Genomic DNA, 20999 nt, shown 5'->3' with positions numbered 1-20999 from the left:
GGAATAACATAAGGTCACTTACTGACATTTTTATTATTTTTCCAACAGGTTCTTTGGCATGGACACAAGTTCAGTGGGAGCATTAGAATTGACTGAGCAGACTCCTGTTTTATTGGGAAGTACGGCCATGGCAACTGGTCTCACAAATGTAGGAAATTCATTTAGTGGTCCACCCAATCCTTTAGTGTCTAGATCTAACAAATTTCAAAACTCATCAGTGGAAGACGACGATGACGTTGTTTTTATTGAACCTGTACAACCTCCCCCACCTTCTGCACCAGTGGTAACTGATCAAAGAAGCATAACATTTACTTCATCAAAAAATGAAGAACTACAAGGAAATGATTCCAAAATTCTTTCTTCCTCAAAAGAATTGGCTTCTCAGAAGGGAAGTGTAAGTGAGACAATTGTCATTGATGACGAAGAGGACATGGAAACAAATCAAGGGCAAGAAAAAAATTCCTCCAATTTTATTGAAAGGAGACCTCCTGAGACTAAAAATAGAACCAATGATGTGGATTTCTCTACTTCCAGTTTTTCAAGAAGTAAGGTAAATTCAGGAATGGGTAATAGTGGTATCACCACAGAACCTGACTCTGAAATTCAGATTGCTAATGTTACCACCTTAGAAACAGGTGTAAGCTCTGTGAATGAAGGCCAATTAGAAAATACTGACGGGAGAGATATGAACTTAATGATTACACATGTAACATCACTGCAGAATACCAACTTGGGAGATGTCTCTAACGGACTGCAGACAAGTAATTTTGGTGTTAATATACAAACATACACCCCATCTTTAACTTCACAGACCAAGACTGGAGTAGGACCTTTTAATCCTGGTAGAATGAATGTGGCAGGAGATGTATTTCAGAATGGGGAATCTGCAACTCATCATAATCCTGGTAAGCAGTGAGTGATACTCTACCTCATGTAAATTCAAACTTTTGACTGATTTTTTTTTTCATTATAGTAATTGGTACCTTGTTTAGATTCCTCTTGTAAAATATGTTACTTCTGTTATTTTTAAGTTTGAAATTTTAACTAATCAGAGTTGTAAAACCATGTACAGGCAGATTGGAAAATTAATTGTAGTGATATATGCTTAAAAGATTGAAAAATACTTTTTACATTTGGCATCTTTTTGTTATGTATTACTTGCTAATAATTTTTACTAATGTCTCAATGTGTAAATTCGGGAACAAAAGGATTAATAGCACCCTTAAAGAATAGGTGATAAATTGCATTTAGATTTGTTTCTACTTTGTCTGTATTTTATTCATGATTTTTAAAGAGTTGGCTAATGTTCCTTTTATTTCCTGTCTTTTGAAGAAAGTCAAACATGGATCCTTATTACTAATTTTTAAAATTGTTTTTAGGGGCTAATGACATGCCAAAGACAGAGCATATTTAATGTATACAACTCAATGAGTTTGGGGTCTTTGCATTTATTTTTGACTGCCTATCTAATTTTAATTAAAAAAATTTTTTTTCTGTAGTTTTTGATGGACAGAATGCCTTTATTTTATTTGTTTATTTTCATGAGGTGCTGAGGATTACACCCAGTGCCTCACATGTTCAAGGCGAGTGCTTTGTCACTGAGCTACAGTCCCAGCCCTAATTTTAAATTTTAATTAACATTTTGCTCATGATTTTAATTTTTGTTTTATTTATTTTTATTGTACACAAATGGGGTACAGCTTTTCATTTCTATGGTTGTACACAATGTGGATTCACATCATTCATGTAATCATACATATACATAGGGTAATACTGTCTGTCTCAGTCTACTATCTTTCCTTCCCCCACCCTCTCCTGCCCCATTTTCCTCTACACCGTCCAAAGTTCCTTCATTCTTTCTGCCACCCCTGCCAGTTCGCCTCGTTATGTATCATTATCCACTTATCAGAGAAAATATTCGGTCTTTGAATTTTTGGTCTTGGCCTATTTCACTTAGCATGATATTTTCCAACTTCATCCATTTACCAGCAAATGCCATAATTTTAATCTTCTTTATGACTGAGTAATATTCCGTTGTGTATATATATCACAGTTTCTTTATCCATTCATCAAATGAAGGACATCTTGGTTGGCTCCACAATCTAGCTATTGTGAATTGAGCAGCTATGAACATTGATGTGGCTGCATCACTGTAGTGTGCTGATTTTAAGTCCTTTGGGTATAAACCGAGGAGTGGAATAGCTGGATCAAATGGTGGGTCCAATCCAAGTTTTTTGAGGAATCTCCATACTCTTTTCCAGAGTGGCTGCACCAATTTGCAACTCCACCAGCAATATATGAGTGTGCCTTTTTCCCCACATCCACACTAACATTTATTATTGTTTGTGTTCTTGATAATAGCCATTCTAATTGGAGAGTTAGATGAAATCTTAGGGTGGTTTTAATTTGCATTTCTCTAATTACTAGAGATGATGAGCACTTTTTCATATATTTGTTGATCAGCTGTATATCTTCTTCAGTGAGGTACCTGCCCAGTTCTTTAGCCCATTTACTGATTGGGTTCGTTGTATTTTTGATGTAACGTTTTTTAAGTTTTAGAGATGCTCTGTCTGTAGTGTGTGTGGAAAAGATTTTCTCCCATTCTGTAGGCTCTTTTCCTTTGCTGAGAAAAAGCTTTTTAGTTTGAATGTATCCCATTTATTGATTCTTGCTTTTATTTCTTGTGCTATGGGGGTCTTGTTAGGGAAGTATGGACCTAAGTCAATGATTTTCATTTTTGAAGGCTGGCAATTTTTTTTTTTTTTTTTTTTTTGTGGTACCAGGGATTGAACCTATGGGTGCTTTAGCACTGAGCCACATCCCCAACCCTTTTTAATTTTATTTAAAAACAGGGTCTTGTTAAGTTGCTTGGGACCTCACTCAGTTGCTGAATCTGGCTTTGAATTTAACGATCCTCCTGCCTCAGCCTCCCTGCAGTTACAGGTGTGTGCCACCATGCCCAGCAAGAATATTCTTGCACATATATCTTGGGATACTTATTTCTTAAGGAATATTGTTGGGTCACAAAGACTAAAATTATCATAAAAATTGTGTTCCTGGGTTGAAGTTGTCGCTTAGCAGTAGAGAACTTGCTTGGCATGTGCAAGACACTGAGTTTGATCCTCACCACCACATAAAAAGTAAATAAATAAAATGAAGATATCGTGTCCATCTATAACTAAAAATATATTTAATAAGAAAGAAAGAATTGTGTTCCTATTTTCTTGAACACCCCCCCCCCCCTCCCCGTTACTTGGGATTGAAACCAGGGGTGCTTTAGTGACAGGGTCTTTTTCTTTTTAGTGATAGGTGCTTTAGTGACAGGGTCTTTTTTCTTTTTAGTGATAGGTCTTTTTTCTTTTTGCTGAGTTGCTTAGGGCCTGGTTAAGTTGCCCAGGCTGGCTTTGAGCTCTCCATTCTCCTGCCTCAACCTCCTGAGCCTCTGGGATTACATGTGTGCACTGTTGGGCCCAGCATTGCTCAAACTCTTATATTAGGGAATACTCATAAGATGAATGTAAACAAACATATTTCTCTTGTTCTTGCATATATGGGCTGGTATTTTTTTAAACATTTTTTTTCACATGTTGATAGACTTTTATTCATTTAGTCATATGTGGGGCTAGGAATCAAACCCAATGCTTCACACATGCCAGGCAAGCATTCTACTGCTGAGCCACAACCCCAACCCCCTATGGGCTGTTTTTATTTGTAATAAAGAATAATAGATTAAGAGTTATAAAATTTTAGCTATTTATACTGATTCTTGAACTAATTGTGACTTGGACAAATGTAATTGCTATTCCTTTTTGTCCCTGTGTAGAATGGAGGGCTTAGTCAAAATTAGGTCCCTTTTCTAAAAATTGTTTTTTATTGCTGGATGAGGTGAAAATGTGAAAGTAGGGGAGATATAAAGGATAAAATGTAGATAAAGGAAGCCATTTTATTATTTTAGAGAGCCTAAAACCAAACTGAAAAAACATACATTCCATTTTTTCCAAAATCAAGTGAATAGATGTACTTAAGTTGAAATAAACTTTTAGGTATATATTCAAATATAAGCATACAAAATTTCAGCATACACTAAAGCATAGTTTTTGATTGAAGGCCTTGTTTTCTCTATAACATGGAATTCTCAGTTCTTCTAATGATTTGCTCTTTTTCTTTTTTTTCATGGTGCTAGGGTTTGAACCCAGGACCTTATGCTTGCAAGGCAAGCACTCTACCAAAGTGAGCTATATCCCCAGTCCTGTTTTGCTTTCTTTTGTCGATGAGTATTTTTGCCTGTTTATTAAAACTGGTCAGTTACCCTGATGGTAGCAAGATAGTAATGGTATTCTAGAAAGTACTGTATTTACTCTGAATAAAAATTGGAGGGTTGTTGTAGAGTTCAGTAAAATCTGAGTGGCAGTGTGTTGTTACTTGAAACTCTTAGGTTGATGGAATGGATTGGAGTATCCCCAAGCTCTTTTTATGTTTGTATTTCTTATGAAAGGACAGCTTTTATATATGTGTGGAAGTTCAAAATTCAGAAGAAATGAGAAAGGAAAAAATTTGAGAGATCAAAATAGTAGAAATTAGAAGTGATAGCTTGAAATTTTTCAAACTGAAGGTAGGTTATATAGTATTGGTTGTGTTATGACAGGCCTGTGGAACAGGACCTACTGTTGCAAGCTGGAGACTTCCTTTCTAGTACTAAAGAGAGTTAGCATGAAAGAGAAAATTGAATAATTTTTGATGAATTGACTAATTTATCTAGTTTTATTAGTTACACATAACTCACTGAGTGTGCTGTTGAACATTTGCCGTTGTAATGGGATGTTGTTTTGGCATTATACATTGGCTTAATTCTAATTTCTGTGTTAATCCTCTAACTTCTAAGATTTTGTGGTATATTTAGTGTCATGGAACTAAATGTGTGGAAAAAGTGTTCTTATAAAGATGTTTGGAACCTGGATGTGTTGGTGTATGTACACTTGTAATCCCAGCGCTTGGTAGGCTGAGGTGGATCACTTGGGGCCAGGAGTTCAAGACCAGGCCTGCTCCCTTCTCAAAAAAAATGTTTGGAAATAATTTTATAAACCTTGTTAGATCTGTGTTCTATTTGTCAAAGGTCCTATTTGATCAATATTTTATTGTGTTTTTTAAAAATTTTAAGTAATATTCCATAAATACATGAATACTTCCTGCATAATAAGTAATAAATATTTGTTTTAGTGCTTCCTTTATGCTGGTTACTAGGCTTTATTTCATGTATTATCTCATTTACTGTTTACCATTTGTATGAGGTTGGTACCTTTTCCATTTTAGAGGAGAGTGAGAGACATAAGTAGCATCCCAATTGTACAAGTAATGGAGCTGGAATATGACGTTCTTTGTTTTATAAATGACAAATAAAAATGAGTATTTTCTTATCATTTACATCATATTTTGAAATATGTGTACATTGTGGAGTGGCTAAATTGAACTAATTAATGAATACATTACCTCACATATACTTTTTTTTTTTTTTTGGGTACTGGGGATTGAACCCAGGGCCTTGTGCTTGCAAGGCAAGCACTCTACCAACTGAGCTATATCCCCAGCCCCATAAATACTTTTTTTGTTGTCGTGAAACACTTAGAATTACTAGCAATTTTCAAGAATACTAAACATTGTTAGTAAGAGTCAGACTTGAAGGTACCTCTCTGCTATATTGCTGTTTCATTAACATTTAAAACTTGTATACAATAGGAAGTCAAAACAGTTTCTCTGATATAAATTTCAATGCGTGTAAACACTTATTTTATTAATCTTCCTTGGGCGTTTTTGTTTTTCAGATTCTTGGATCTCCCAGTCAGCATCATTTCCCCGTAATCAGAAACAACCAGGGGTGGATTCTTTATCACCAGTGGCCTCACTTCCTAAACAGATTTTTCAGCCTTCTGCCCAACAACAACCCACTAAACCAGTTAAAGTTACTTGTGCAAACTGCAAAAAACCTTTACAGAAGGGACAGACAGCTTATCAACGAAAAGGATCAGCTCACCTCTTTTGCTCAACTACCTGCCTTTCTTCCTTCTCTCACAAGCCTGCTCCAAAGAAACTCTGTGTTATGTGTAAAAAGTAAGGTTTACCTTTCAGCATAATTCCATGTCGTTGAATTTAAGAAATATATCAGCAAAAGTCTTGGTGGTGAATTACTATAGTTAAAGAATTGTAAGCTACTTGAACCAAGCTCAGATTTGTAACAGCTTTGGAAATTTCTCCATCAAGCCCAGGTGGCTTATAAATACAGCTTACTATTTGGACTCCTGGAATTTGTAAACATAAATGACTATATTATTTTGAAAGTTTTGTTTGGTTTTGTGGTACTGAGGAGCGAACCTAGGGCCTCACACAGGCTAAGCAAGTACTCTGCCACTAAGTACATTATTAATTATAAGAATTTAGCTCTTTTTGCCAGATAAAAATATTAAGTAAGCAAACATGTTAAGCAGGTTGTGTGCGATGGTGCATGATTATAATCCCAGTGACTTGAGGCTGAGGCAGGACAATCAAAATTTCAAGACCTTTTGTAGCAACTGTGTAAAAAACAAAAGGACTAGGGATGTGGCTTAGTGTTAAAAAAAAAAGCACCTCCAGGTTCAACCCCCAGTATCCAACCCCACCCCCCAAAAAAAACCCTAAACAGTTTATGTATGACTAGTTCTGTATTAAAATGGGTCAAATTTTATACTATCTTTAGATTGAAATTAATAAAAATTGGGAAACCTTCAGGTTTTATATGTGTTTCTTTTGAACATTAATCATTAGTTTTATGACTTGGGTACTAGATTTTTGCTAGCCTTGGAAAGACAGGATCCTCTTTTCCCTTTTTAAATTAGCTTCACAAGTTAAAAATAACTGGAATATGGTATATAATATACAAGGTAAAAACCATGTGGACTTTTCTATACCATCTCTTGGAGCATTGGAAGACTGAAGCTATTTTTAGATCTTAGAATTCTGGAAAAGGGTTCAGTACTCTGTACATGTTTAATAGCTGCACATATGGAAAAATTATTTTACAGTTTTTAGATTGCACAGTAGTAGGTTTAAATACTACAATGCGAGGTTTTAGAATTCAGATTTTCCTTCTTTTGAAGGAAAACTTCAAAGGTCACTGATAACATTATTTCCTAGATTTTCTAATTGAGGAAGGGGAGCTATGTAGAATGGTGGGTAAGTTTATTTGGAGAATGGGGTAGTGCATTTAAGCAGAAAAGATTGCAGTTATTTTCTCTTGAATATATGTTATATTCCTGTGATCTACCTGTCACATGTTTTTCTCCTTACCCAAGGGAGGGGAATTCAATAGATATTATAAACTTAAATCTCAATGAATTAGTCCTTGACATTAATTCCATGTAATTAACAACCACTTTTGTTATTTCCAATATCTAAAAGCCTTGCTACTGAATTTGGAGATGAATTGCACAATAGCAAAAATTTAATACTATAATATTTTTTACTTTTCAAATGTTATTGCCAAGAATTTCTAATTAGTAAAAGTGAGTTCCTGGATATAAAAGTTGTTTGATTTCTGTAATTTAATCTATGGAAATGAAAATGTCAGTTTTCTAATGGAATTTGACTTTAAGTTGATCTTTTATTTTTCAGAGATATAACTACAATGAAAGGAACCATTGTTGCTCAAGTGGATTCAAGTGAGTCTTTCCAGGAATTCTGTAGTACATCTTGTTTGTCTCTCTATGAAGACAAACAGAATCCTACTAAAGGAACTGTAAATAAATCAAGATGTACAATCTGTGGTAAACTAACAGAGGTTTGTATTTTTATATTCATCACTTAGCTCTAACTAGGATTATTTTACATTGCAGTAGGATTTACATAACTTTTTAAAAATCAAATGTATATTTCCTAGAGAGTAAGGATGTCTTATAAAAATCACATTAGGTTATTCCATTCTTCAATAAGGAACTGACTTTGGAAAAATTATGTTAATTGCCTGTTTTTTTCCTGAGTTTGGGAACAGTCACCGACAAAATCAGTGCTATGGTTGATTTTTCTTTTTTTGTCTAGTAACATGTTTAGTTAAACAAATTGTCTGACAATACAGGAAAGACAATAATTACTCTTGCTTGGAGGTAAAAGTAGGAGAATTTTTTCTTTGTTTTGATGCTGGTCTCACTGTTGCCCAGGCTGGTCTCCAGCTCTTGAGCTCGAGCAATCCTACCACCTCAACCTACTGAGTAATTGGGATTACAAGTGTGTACCCTCTGGCCCAACTGGAAGAGAATATTTTTTGATAAATTAATACTATTAATTATGATACTAGATAAAAAGAAACCCGTGTATACATTTCTCATTTAAATTATTTATAATAATTGGTGCTCCCTCTCTTCCCTTTTTTAGAGCAATTCTGTAGGAGTCACTTAAAATTTTCTATTATGTTTTTTCATATAGTTTAGTATAAATACTATCCAATCTTGGTTGTTTCCTGTTATTTTAATATACCTCTAGAAAAGTTTATAGTGATGTTACTGGTGGGATTTCTCTTTTTCAATGCTGTATATGTGTTCTTGTGTATGTAAAAATGGTCTTAAAAAATACGAAATGCATTTTATTTTTCCTTTTCCCCAAACAAGCCTTAGCAGGGCATCTTTGTTTCTGTTGAATCATCTTATTATTTAGCTACTTGAACACAAGGTTGTTTTTTTGGGGGGGGGGGTAATACCCAGGCTTGGACTCGGGGGCATTTGACCACTGAACCACATTTCCAGCCCTGTTTTGTATTTTATTTAGAGACGGTCTCACCAAATTGCTTAGTGCCTCACTTTTGTGGAGGTTGGCTTTGAACTTAAGATCCTCCTGTCTCAACCTTGCGAGCTGCTGGGATTACACGTGTGTGCCACTGTGCTTGTGTTTAAAAACGAGTATGTTTTTAAAAACTGTGTTTATCGTTTTTCTTTTAGATTCGCCATGAAGTTAGCTTTAAAAATATGACTCATAAGCTGTGCAGTGACCACTGCTTTAATAGATACAGAATGGCCAATGGTCTAATAATGAATTGCTGTGAACAGTGTGGAGAATATTTGCCCAGTAAAGGTGCTGGAAATAATGTTCTGGTGATTGATGGTCAGCAGAAAAGATTTTGCTGTCAAAGTTGTGTCAGTGAATACAAACAGGTAATTCATATACTATTAAAAATCAGGCATTCATTTCAGTGAATTGAAAGTGCTATAATATCTGAACTCTGATAACATTTGTTAGTGAGGTATATCTTGGAATCTTACTTCATTCCATTATTGTGTCTTCATACGAAGATGATCTACCTCAAATTCGTGCCAAAAATAAATCTAGATTATTAGAAATATCTAATATTATAATTTTATTTGTAATGGTGTTAGTATGATTACTCTTTTTTAAAATAATTCTTTAGTTGTCAGTGAACTTTTATTTTATTTATTTATTTATATGTGGTACTGAGATTCAAACCCAGTCACTGATACTAGGCAAGCACTCTACCCCTAACCCAAGTTTCTTAGGTATTTTTAAAACCTCTGTTGGAGTTGTACCAGTTTGCATTCTTTTCAGTAATATATGGATATTTTCCCCATTTATTGTATGGACATATGCTATATATGTATGCATATACACACACAATGTATGTAATAAATTTTTTATTTGCCTCACCAATAGGGAATATTAACACCCTATTCTGAGTGAAATATCTATCTTCAGTGTAATTTTAATATACACCTATTAGGAATGATGGTGAGCAATTTTTTAATTTCAGAGCTATCTTTATTGTGAACTGTTTGTATCTTTTGCTGTTTGATCTCTTTAATTTTTTTTCCAATAAATTGAATGTTTGATTTACAAAGTAAATCTGAAATTCATTCCTGGAACTATTTATTCACTAATCAGTATGTTCGAGACACTGCACTGGTTGCTGGGAGTAATAATCTGAGATGTGAAACAGACATTTAGTTCCTGCCTTTATCCCATTTGCATTCCTTCAGTGGCATTTTCCTAATTCTTATAGATAAGGAAGGCTATAGCTGGAAAGGATCAAACTATAATCCCCAAGATTAATCATACTGTTAGATGTTGATGATGGTGCATTTAACTTTCAACACCTGGAAGGTTTGTTAAGAGTGCTGACTTTAAAGTTACTTGACCTAGGTGAATATTGTGGTCCCACCTGTTATCAACTATGTGCTCTATGGAAACTATTTATCCTCCCTGTGTCTTTTTTTTTTTTAATCACATGTAAAGTTGGGGAAAATATTAATCCCTGTATCATGTGTTATAAAAATCAGACCTGAGCTTTTCATGTTTTATTTCAAGAAAATGGAATATTAAGTTTTCCATTAGTTCCTTTATAGTTTTGTTTATTATCCCCTTGTTATCTTCTCAAAGGTAGTCACTGTCTTTGACTTCTGACATCATAGTTTGATTTGTTTATAAACTTAAGGTAAATGGCATTAATGTGAGTGAGATCATTCTTGTTATTGTATGTAAGTTTTCATTTTGATACTTAAATCTTGAACAAATTTGAAGTTTATTAGGCAGTATAGTTGAGTCATGGATAATTTAACTGCTTCAAAATTCCTCTGCTTGATTGAACATCATTGATTAAAAATTACTTAACCTTTTGCCCAGGGATTTGAGATGCTACTTTGATTGTATACTACATCATATATTCAATTTCTGTGTAACTTTCTCAGACTTCCAGTGTTTTCAATTCTTTTGCTTCTAAATTCATGTGCTCTTTCCACACTATTTTTTATGGTGTTTGTCCGTCCCCCTCCCTCCCTTTTTTAAAAAAATTTATTTATTTATTTATTTATTTTGCAGTGCTTGGAATCAAACCCAGGGCCTCTTGCATGCTAGGTGGCAAGTTCTCTACCACAGAGATTATCCCTGCCCTTCAAAAATAATAGACGTTTTAGTATGTGATTGAACAAGGCCATTCTCATTATGCTTCTTTTTCAGGGTTTTACTAGCTATTCTTATTTTCATTTTCCACATGAAATTTAGAATGATGATGTCTACATATATCCTTCTCTGGCAATTGTTATTGTTACTGAAATCTCATTGAAGTTAAACATATGTATTAACTTCAGGAGAATTGGCGTCTTTATGATTCCAGACTATCCTATCAAAGAACAATGTATTTCATTCCATTTGTTAAATCAACCTTTTTGTTGATTTCGCCAAGAAAATTTTATCTTATTGTTGCTATTTTAAATGAGTTCTTTTTCATTATTTTGTGTGTATGTGTACATATATATGTATTTATGATTTTTTTAAAAAAATCTACCTAAGTCAGTCATCATTATTAGTTGATTCTTCTAGATTTTCTGGCTTTAACATTATGTTATCTGCAAATAGAGAAAATTTAAATCTTTTCTAGTTCTCATTCCTATTACCCCCTTTAATTGCTTGATGGTGTTTCCTGATAATTTCAATACTGTTTAAAATAGTAGAGATAGTAGATACTTTTTTCTTATTCCAGTGGGAATTATTTTAGTGTTTCCTCAGTAAATTGGAAACTAGCTTTAGGTATATACATTTCATAACATTAAAGATGTATCCATTGATTTTTTTTTATTAAAGTGTTTTATCAGAACACTGATGGCAGCTGAGTTTTAAAGGTGTTTTCAGTGTGTCTGTGGAGAAGATTGTATACTTCTTTCCCTCTTTAGAACTGACAATGTGTGAATTATATTCCTGGATTTCCTAATCTATTGAACTATCCTTGGATTCCTGGAACCATACCAGATTTTTTTTTAGATGTGAGATTCATCTGTAATTTCCTTTATTTTTGCTTTAAAGGTATCAGTGTTATGTTTGCTTTATAAAAATTCTTAGGAAAATTAATATCTTCATATGAAGAAGTAAAATAAAAAGAAATTAAATATATGACTCAAAAGTCTTAAAAAATACAATAAACTAAAACAAAAGAGGAGAAAGGAAATAAAGATGAAAATAGTGTAGAAATTAATGGATTAAGGAATAAAAATAATACTTAAATAAGTAAAAATGCTGCCTCTTTGAAAAATCTGGTCTTTGGAAATCTATAAAGTAAAATCAGTAGTTAATACAATCAGGAAAAACACAAATACACAAAATAAGACATGACAAGGTGGACCTAAGCACCAAAATGGGAAATTAGTAAACAGTAGTTATAGGGAGTAATGTGTACAAACCTGTAGAAAAATGTTGAATCTTGATTAATTTTCTATGGAAATGTAATTTTCCTAAACTAAATTTAGAGCAGGTAAAATTGGGCAGACCAACTTTCACAGATGAAATAAGAGTCATCAAAGAACCATTCCATGGAAAGAACCAGGCTCAGATGTTTTCCAGGAGCGTTCCATCAAATTTAAACCAGATCATCTTGGTATTATTTAAGCCATTCCAAAGCATAAAAAGGAGAAAATAACTAATTTTTTAAATTATAACAAAATATCTATAAAATTTGTAGTTTCAACCATTAAAATATGATTGAGTGGCATTAATAACATTCAAAATGTTGTTCACCAATTATCTTTATTTTTGAAACTTTTGCATCATTCCAAACCCAGTCCTTGGTACTTCTAATCTACTTTCTGCCTCTTCTAGATATTTTACGTAGATGAAATACACAGAATTTGTCCTGTTGTGTCTGACATACTTTACTTATCATGTGTTCAGTTTTATCCATGGGGGTATAGCATCTATCAGAAAGAAGAGCATCACTTTTTATAACTGAGTAAAATTCACTATACCCTGCCATGTATACACATGTACAATACACAGTGTTTTGTTTATCAGTTCCTTGTCCATATGATGGATACTTCATTATTTTTTTCTTTTGGCTGTTGTGAATAAAGCTGCAGTAAATGCTGGTATGTATGAATCAGTTTTTTTTTTTTTTTTTTTGCGGTGCTGGGGATTGAACCCTGGGCCTTGTGCTTGCAAGGCAAGCACTCTACCAACTGAGGTATATCCCCAGCCCTTTATCAGTTTGATATATGTAAATATGCTAGAATAGAAAACTATACAAAGTAGGAGTTGAATTGCTGTGTCATAGGGTAATTCTGTTTTTAGCATTTTTTCCTTTTTTTAAAAATTTATTATATTTTTTATTATGTTTACAGAGTGCATTTGGTTCATTGTACACAAATGGGGTACATGTTTCTAGCATTTTGAGAAATTGTTCAACTATTGCTATGGCATGGGTTGTGGCATGGACTTGGTGTACTTTAAGTATGAATCGGGCATATATGTGTGGGTTTATTCTGAATTCTTGGTTCTATGTTCCAGTGGTCTGTGTCTATTCTTATGAATATACCACACTTTTATTTTACTGTATCTTTGTAGTAAATTTTGAAATCAGAAAATGAGTCCTCCATATTTGGAGGATTCTTCTTCAGTATTTGCATATTCTTGACCTGCATTTCTTCAGGATATTTTGACCCTATTCCAATTTTATGTAAACCTGAGGGAGAAATTTTCCATTTTTGCAGGAAATGCTTTAGAAATTTTGATAAGGTTTCTTTGAATCTGTAGATTGCTTTGGATACTATTGACATCTTCACAATATTAAGCATGCCTTTAATGTCTTTAGCTGTCTTAAAAAATTTTCAGTGTACAAGTCTTTATTTCCTCCTTTATAATTATTTTTTATTATTCTTTACTTCCTTTATAACAAATAAGTATTTGTTCATTGAGATTCTGTTAATTGACTTGTTCTGTTAGCTTCCTTTTCAGGTTGTACTTTGGTGGAATATGGAAATAGGACTGGGCATGTAGCTCAGTGGTGAAGTGCTTGCCTAGCATGTGTGAGGCCCTGTGTTCAATCCCCAGTACTGCCCAAAATAAATAAATTAAAAAAAAAAAAAAAAAAAGTAATGCCAGGGTATAGAAACACTACTGATTTTTGTGTAGTGATCTTGTATTCTGCAGCTTTGCTGAATTTACTTATTAGGTCTTGTAACTTTATTGTAGATTTCCTCCGTCATAGTGATGCTGTCTATGAACAGAGATAAGTTTGCCTTCTTTGCACTTAGGGTGCCTTTTATTTCTTTTTCTTACCCAGTTATGCTGGTTAGAACTTTCAGTACTGTGATGAATAGAAATAGTGAAAGTGTGCATCCTTCTCTTGTTTTTTTTGCGGTGCTGGGGTTTGAACCCAGGGCTTTGTGCTTGCAAGGCAAGCACTCTACCAACTGAGCTATCTCCCCAGCCCCCTTCTCTTGTTCTTGATCTTAGAGGTAAAGCTTTCTGTCTGACCCTTAGGTGTGATGTTAAGTTTCATTTTCATTATTAGAAAGACACTGCGTGCTTTTGGTCTTCCAATACTTACCAAGACCTGTGACCTAAAATGTCATATAGCCTGGAGGATGTTCCATGCAAACTTGGGAAAAATGTTTATTCTACCAGTGTTGGGTAGAGTACTCTGTTTTTGTTTGTTAGTTCTGGGTTGTAGTGTTGTTCAAGCCTGGTCTTTATTTATTGTAATTCTGTCTGTATGGTCTGTACACTATTGAAAATTAAGTATTGAAGTCTCCAACTATTGTAAAATTATCTGTTTTTACCTTTAGTTATTATCTGTTCCTCCCTTCACTTTTGTCAGCATTCGCTTAGTGAATTTTGATGCTTTTTTTTTTTTTTTTTTTGTTTTGGTGCTAGGGATTGAACCCAGGAGCACTTTACCATTGTTTTACATCCCTAGCCCCTTATTTTATTTTATTTTTAAATTTTGAGACAGCATCTTGCTAAGTTACTGAGGCTGGCCTTGAACTTGGCAATCATCCTGCCTCAGCCTCCTGTGCTCCTGGAATTAAAGGTGTGCACCTGGCACGTTGTTTAGACTTTTGATCTGTGGTTGGTTGGATCTGGTATGGAGTACTGACAATTTTCTTTTGTCTCTTATATGACTTTTTAAAATAAAGGCTCTTTTTGCCTGATATTAGTTTAACAACTCCATCTCTTGTTTAACTGTTATTTGTATGGAATATCTTTCTATCTTTTCACTTTTGAGCTATTTGTGTCGATGGATAAATCTCTTGTAAACATATAATTAGATCATTTATCCCTTCTGTTTACCAGTCTTTACCTTTTGATTGTTATATTTATATTTATTCCATTTATATTTAAAGTAATTGCTTATGAGGAATGATTTATTTCTATCATTTCAAAATTTGTTTTTTTGGTGTGTCATATACCTTTTTTTGTAATTCATTTCCTCCATTATTGCCTTTTGTGTGCAGTTGATTATAGTGAGTTGTTTTGATTGCCTTCTCATTTTCTTCTATTTACTATTTTAGATATTTTCTTTGTGGTTATCTTGGGATTATTGTATTTATGTATGTGTCTTTAAAATCATGTAGCAAATAAAAGTAGATTTATAATCCAAAAGTACAGTGGTGCTGCATTTTATATACGGCCAAATATTTAGTAACAATGATTCATGTGTCCTTTCATTTTAATAAAAAAATGACTTCCTTTACTGAATCTCATCACGTAAGTCTAGTAGTAACAGCCTTTCTTATTTTTTACTTGGCTATGTCTTTATTTCTTCAGTTTTGCTTGTTTGAAAGTTTTTTTTTCTTCCAGCATTTTAAATATGGCATTCCACCCTCTTTGGCCTACCGTGGCTTCTTTGGTGAAATTGTGGTTCTCTTGAGGATTCTTTGTGCTGAGTCACTTCTCTCTTGCTTCTGTAAAGATTCTCTTTCAACAGTTTGATTATAATGTGTCTTATCCTCTTTGTAATTTGTGTTATCAAGTTTGAAAAGTTTTCTGTCATTTCTTCCCCTTTCTCTTCTTTTGAAACTTTCATAATGTGATCTTGTCCTATGGGCCTCTTGGATTGGTTGGTTTGTTTCTGCTCAGTCTCTCTATGATTTCAGTTTTGGTCTTGTTACTCTAGTTTTTGGTAAATTTTTATCTTCTTCTAGATCAGGCCTTTTCAGTAGTGGTTAAGGTTGGGATAAGGGGGTTGGTGGTGTTAATGTATCGTATTACTATCCCGTGAAGTGGAAAATCATACTTTATACTTGGTCTGCTTTGACTTCACCATGGTTAGGGCCCCAGGGTGAAGCACCTCATTGCAACCAGGCCAGGATGGAATTCTCCGCTCTCTACTTGGCCTTTTATCGTGTAGATAGGGCTAGAGTCTATGGTATTTGGCCAGAGTAGAGGGGCTATTGTCCAAGTTTTCTGATTTTCTAGTTTGCCATTCCAATTGCATTTCTTCTATAGTTGTGTTATTTCTTTTATTGGTTTCAAAATATTTTCTTTGTCTTTGGTTTTCAGCAATTTATGAGGTATTTTGGTGTTTTTTTTTTCATTGATCCATTCTAGTTTGTTGGCTTCTTCTATCTGTATATTTATGTCTTTTGCCTAGTTTGAGATATTTTCTTTTTATGACTTTTCTAGCCCTGTCCTCTTTTTCCTGTTCCTTCAGCACTTCAGTTACATGAATGTTAATTTTTTTTGTTATAGTCCTGCAGGTCCCTGAGGCAGTGACCAAGGCTCCTTCTCCTCCTCTTCTACCTCCCTCCTTCTCCTCCTCCTCCTCCTCTACCCAGTTTTTTTCCCTCTGTTGTTTAAATGAGGTTATTTCTTTTATTCTCTCTTCCAGTTCACTGATTTATGATTTATTGTTCTTTATATTCTCTTATTTGCTGTCATTTTCCGTTATATCGTTTTTAAGTATGTGTGTGTGTTTTGATTTTTAATAGATTTTATGATGACTGCTTTAATATCTTTGTTACATAATTCTAAAATAAATGTACTTTTGATGTTGGTGTCTGTGGCATTTTAAAATTTAAACTGTGGTTTTCCTAGTTTCGGGTATAAGTGATTTTTGATTAAAACTTAGAACATTTTGGACCTCATTTTTTTGGCCTCTGGATCTTTATTTAAACCTTCTATTGACGCAGTTTGAACCAAAGAAGAAAGGCCACAACTCATTTTTTGCCAGGTAGAGTTTCCAACCTCTCTGCTTGGCCTTTGTTAATACCCATGGAAGATAGGGTAGTTTCTTGTTATTTTTAAGTGGGTGTGGGAGTTCTGGCTTCCTTCCAGGCTTTCATTGATTACTAAATGATTTTCTTCCAATGGATATAGAAAAATTCTTGGTACTATCTTCTTCATTATTATTATTTTGGTGCTGGAAATTGAACCTTGGGTCTTGTTCATGCTAATCATATGCTCTACTACTGAACTATATCCCCAGCTCCTATCATTAAATAAAAATTATTTAAAAATAGAATTCCATCTTTTATTATTTGAAACATTATTTGTGTATATTTTAATTCACATGCTGTATGCTCACAATTCATAAATAAATAAACAGATGGGAGTCTGTGCATACACTTTTACTAATAAAGGAACTCAATCTGACAGGTTGGGAGACTATTACATGAGATGTTCCAGTGAATTTATTCTTTTTCTGCAGTCTGAAAACTAAAGTTACATGATAATCTTTTCTTATTTTCTGTCTTTAACCTTTGTCTCTAACACTTAATTTGACTGTCTTTGTTTTTTTATTTATATCTTCATTGTTCAATTAGCTTCTGGAATATTCTGATGCATTTAGTTAGTAATGTAGATCCTGGAAGTGGAAACTGTGTAAGACTTATGATGTGCTTTTCAATATTTCCCTCTTGTAGTATAGTGTTTTAGCTTTCATGAAAAGCAAGAAGCCTGTCCTTTTAAACTTTTCTGTAAGGATAATGATTTAAATTTGTATTATGTACTAAAAGTTGTCATATGTGTTTTTTTAACCTTTATTTTTTATTCATTTATTTTTATGTGGTGCTGAGAAATGAACTCAGTGCCTCACACATGCTAGGCAAGTGCTCTACCACTGAGCCACAACCACAGCCCATTGTATGTGTTTTAAAAAGATTTCCCCCAAACAACCCATTCTGCAAATGATTAAAATTGTAATCTCCAGATTACTTACTTTAGAAAACTTCGAGGTTTTATTATGTTAGTATCTTTTAAAGAGATCTTAGAATACATTTAAGCCATCTGAGAGAAATAAATGATTTTTCTCAACTGAACGTGTCAACTCCAAGTGTCTATATTTAATTTCTTACTCCATTGTTATATTCTTATTATAATATCAGTTTTTCTAGGAATCAAAATTACTTGATAATTCTTGTGTAAGTTGGATAGCACTTTGGGGATAGGACAGATACACATTTTTTAAAGTTGGAATGAGATAATAAGTCACAATTGAGAAGCAACGTTTATAGATTGCTGATTTACCATTCAGTCTAGCAGTCTTTCTTTATGTGTATTTATAGCCTTTTAACATCTTTTTTTTAGGTAGGTAGCCATCCAAACTTCCTGAAGGAGGTTCGAGATCACATGCAGGACTCTTTCTTAATGCAACCTGAGGTAAGCAGAAATGTAGATGGGGTTTAAGACTCATGTCAAGCATATTTTCAAGCACTGCTAATGTCTTTAATATGTATCTGAAAAAAATCATGTGCCCTTTGAAAAATATTAAAGTTTATGAACTTGAATTGTATTAGATAATGAATGTGTCCGTTATCTGCAAGACAGACGATTTTGATTGTTTGCATTGAAGCCCAGGAAACTTGGCTTGAAAGTATATATCCTTTTGTGCCAATGTTCTCTCATTAAGGGTCCTTCAGTCTTTGGAGCAGTGGCAACTATAAAAGTGAGAAGTGTTGAAATCTCAATACTAATGATTTTGTTTATCCATTTTGTGTGTTATTCTAAAGAGAGTAAGAAAGTAATGTCAACCATGGACCAGTTGCTTAGCTCCTTGTTTATTTGATGTCTTAAAGCTATTATCAGTCATTCTGCTAAAAAAATCAGTGTCAGGATCACAAATCCAAGTGATGACTGTCTACTTTGCTAAAAAAAAACCAAAAAAACCCAAGATTTCATTAGATAGTTGGGCTTCATTTATATTGGTAAAAGGATTCTTGATAGGTGCTCATATATCTATCTATCTAGTGGGAGCTACTTTATTTTTTCTCTATATAATCCTTAACATAGTTTTAAGTGTCCTGCTTTTTAAAATATTTTTAGTATTTTTAATTTGCACAGTGGTTTCAGTTTAAATATTTATTTATTTTATATTCTGTTGTGTTCATCTGTTTTCTTTTGTCCTTTGTCCAACATAAATATTTAAGTCATCAAATAGAATTCAGGAAATAAACCAAAACATTCTTCTTCTCTAATATCCTTGTATTGTTGATAGAATCTTAATTAGATATAATGTTTGTAGCCATTCTTATTTTTTAAAAACTACATTGCTTTTTTTTAAGAAGGAAAAAAAAAAAAAACTTTATTTATTTTTATGTGGTGCCAAGGATCAAACCTAGTGCCTCACACATGCCAGGCAAGCACTCAACCACTGAGCTACAACCTGAGCCAATATAGACATTCTTTTTTTTTTTTTTTTTTTATACTTATTTAAAAAAATTCTTTTATTAAAATCTTTTTTTTATTTTTACAGACTGCATTTTGATTCATTATACACAAATGGGGTACAACTTTCATTTCTGTGGTTGTACACAGTATAGATTCACACCATTCATATACATAGGGTAATACTGTTTCATTCTACTATCTTTTGTCCTCCACCCCCTTCCACCCATTTTCCTCTACACTTTCCAAATTCCTTCATTTTTCTCTTCCCTCCATCACTCCCCCTCCCCCCATCATATATTGTCATGCACTTATCAGAGAAAACATTCAGCCTTTGGTTTTTTGGGCTTGGCCTATTTCACTTAGCATGATATTTTCCAACTTCATCCATTTACTAGCAAATGCCATAATTTTATTCTTCTTTATGGCTGAGTAATATTCCATAGTGTGTGTGTGTGTGTGTGTGTGTGTGTGTGTGTGTGTGTATAGGCATTCTTATTTGTTGTTACCCTTTCTTTGTTGTTAATAAGTATTTCTTTTTGAGGCTTAGCGATTGAAGAATGAGTTCATTTCCACTTTGGAAATTAAAACATAGGGCTTCTCTAGGTGATACATATATATATATATTTTTTTAAATTTTAATTGTAAACAAATGGGATACATGTTGTTTCTGTTTGTACATGGAGTAACAGCATATATTTGCGTAATCATACATTTACATGGGGTAATGATGTTTGATTCATTCTGTTATTTTTTCCTTCCCCCCACTCCTCCCACCCCTATTTTCCCTCTATACAGTCCCTCCTTCCTCCATTCTTGCCCCCCTCCCAACCTCCATTATGTGTCATCATCCACTTATCAGCGAGATCATTCCTCCTTTGGTTTTTTGAGATGAGCTTATCTCACTTAGAATGATATTCTCTGATTTCATACATTTGCCTACAAATGCCATAATTTTATTATTCTTTATAGCTGAGTAATATTCCATTGTATATATATTGCGTATAAAAATGCTTTGTATTTATGTGTGTTGATTTTATAGCCTACTATTTTGCTGAATTCATTGATGAGGTCTAGAAGTTTTCTGGAGGAGGTTTTTGGATCCTCTAAATAGAGAATCATGTCATCAGCAAATAGTGACAGCTTAAGTTCCTTTTTTCCTATTTGTATCCCTTTAATTTCTTTGGTCTGCCTAATTGCTCTGGCTAGAGTTTCGAGGACAATGTTGAATAGAAGTGGTGAAAGAGGACATCCCTGTCTTGTTCCCATTTTTAAAAGGAATGGTTTTAGTTTTTCTCCATTCAGAATGATGTTGGCCATGGGCTTAGCATAAATAGCCTTTACAATGTTCAGGTATGTTCCTACTATCCCTGTTTTTTCTAGTGTTTTGAGCATGAAGGGGTGTTGTATTTTGTTGAACGCTTTTTCTGCATCAATTGAAATGACCATATGATTCTTATCCTTAAGTCTATTGACATGATGGATTACGTTTATTGATTTATGGATGTTAAACCATCTTTGCGTTCCAGGGATGAACCCCACTTGATCGTGGTGCACAATTTTCTTAATATGTTTTTGGATACAGTTTGCCAATATTTTGT

At 33.6% G+C, this 20999-nt stretch overlaps 1 protein-coding gene across 9 annotated transcripts in view; it reads left to right on the top strand.

Moving 5' to 3' along the window:
- Positions 1-20999, top strand: part of Zmym2 (zinc finger MYM-type containing 2) — a 91545-nt gene that overhangs the window by 23303 nt on the left and 47243 nt on the right. For 7 of the 9 annotated variants that reach the window (XM_047553024.1, XM_047553022.1, XM_047553025.1 and 4 more), the window contains 5 exons: positions 49-905; positions 5820-6105; positions 7642-7807; positions 8958-9170; positions 18322-18393. In XM_047553024.1, coding sequence (XP_047408980.1) covers positions 59-905; positions 5820-6105; positions 7642-7807; positions 8958-9170; positions 18322-18393 — 1584 coding nt within the window. In that variant the 5' untranslated portion in view covers positions 49-58. The remainder of the gene's footprint in view (positions 1-48; positions 906-5819; positions 6106-7641; positions 7808-8957; positions 9171-18321; positions 18394-20999) is intronic. The other 2 variants (XM_047553027.1, XM_047553028.1) reach the window with 1 other exon arrangement.

This window comes from Sciurus carolinensis, chromosome 5 (assembly GCF_902686445.1).
Source record: "Sciurus carolinensis chromosome 5, mSciCar1.2, whole genome shotgun sequence".
Lineage (NCBI taxonomy): Eukaryota > Metazoa > Chordata > Mammalia > Rodentia > Sciuridae > Sciurus > Sciurus carolinensis.
The sequence above is the reverse complement of the archived record's forward strand: the minus strand, read 5'-3'. Positions and strand labels throughout refer to the sequence as shown.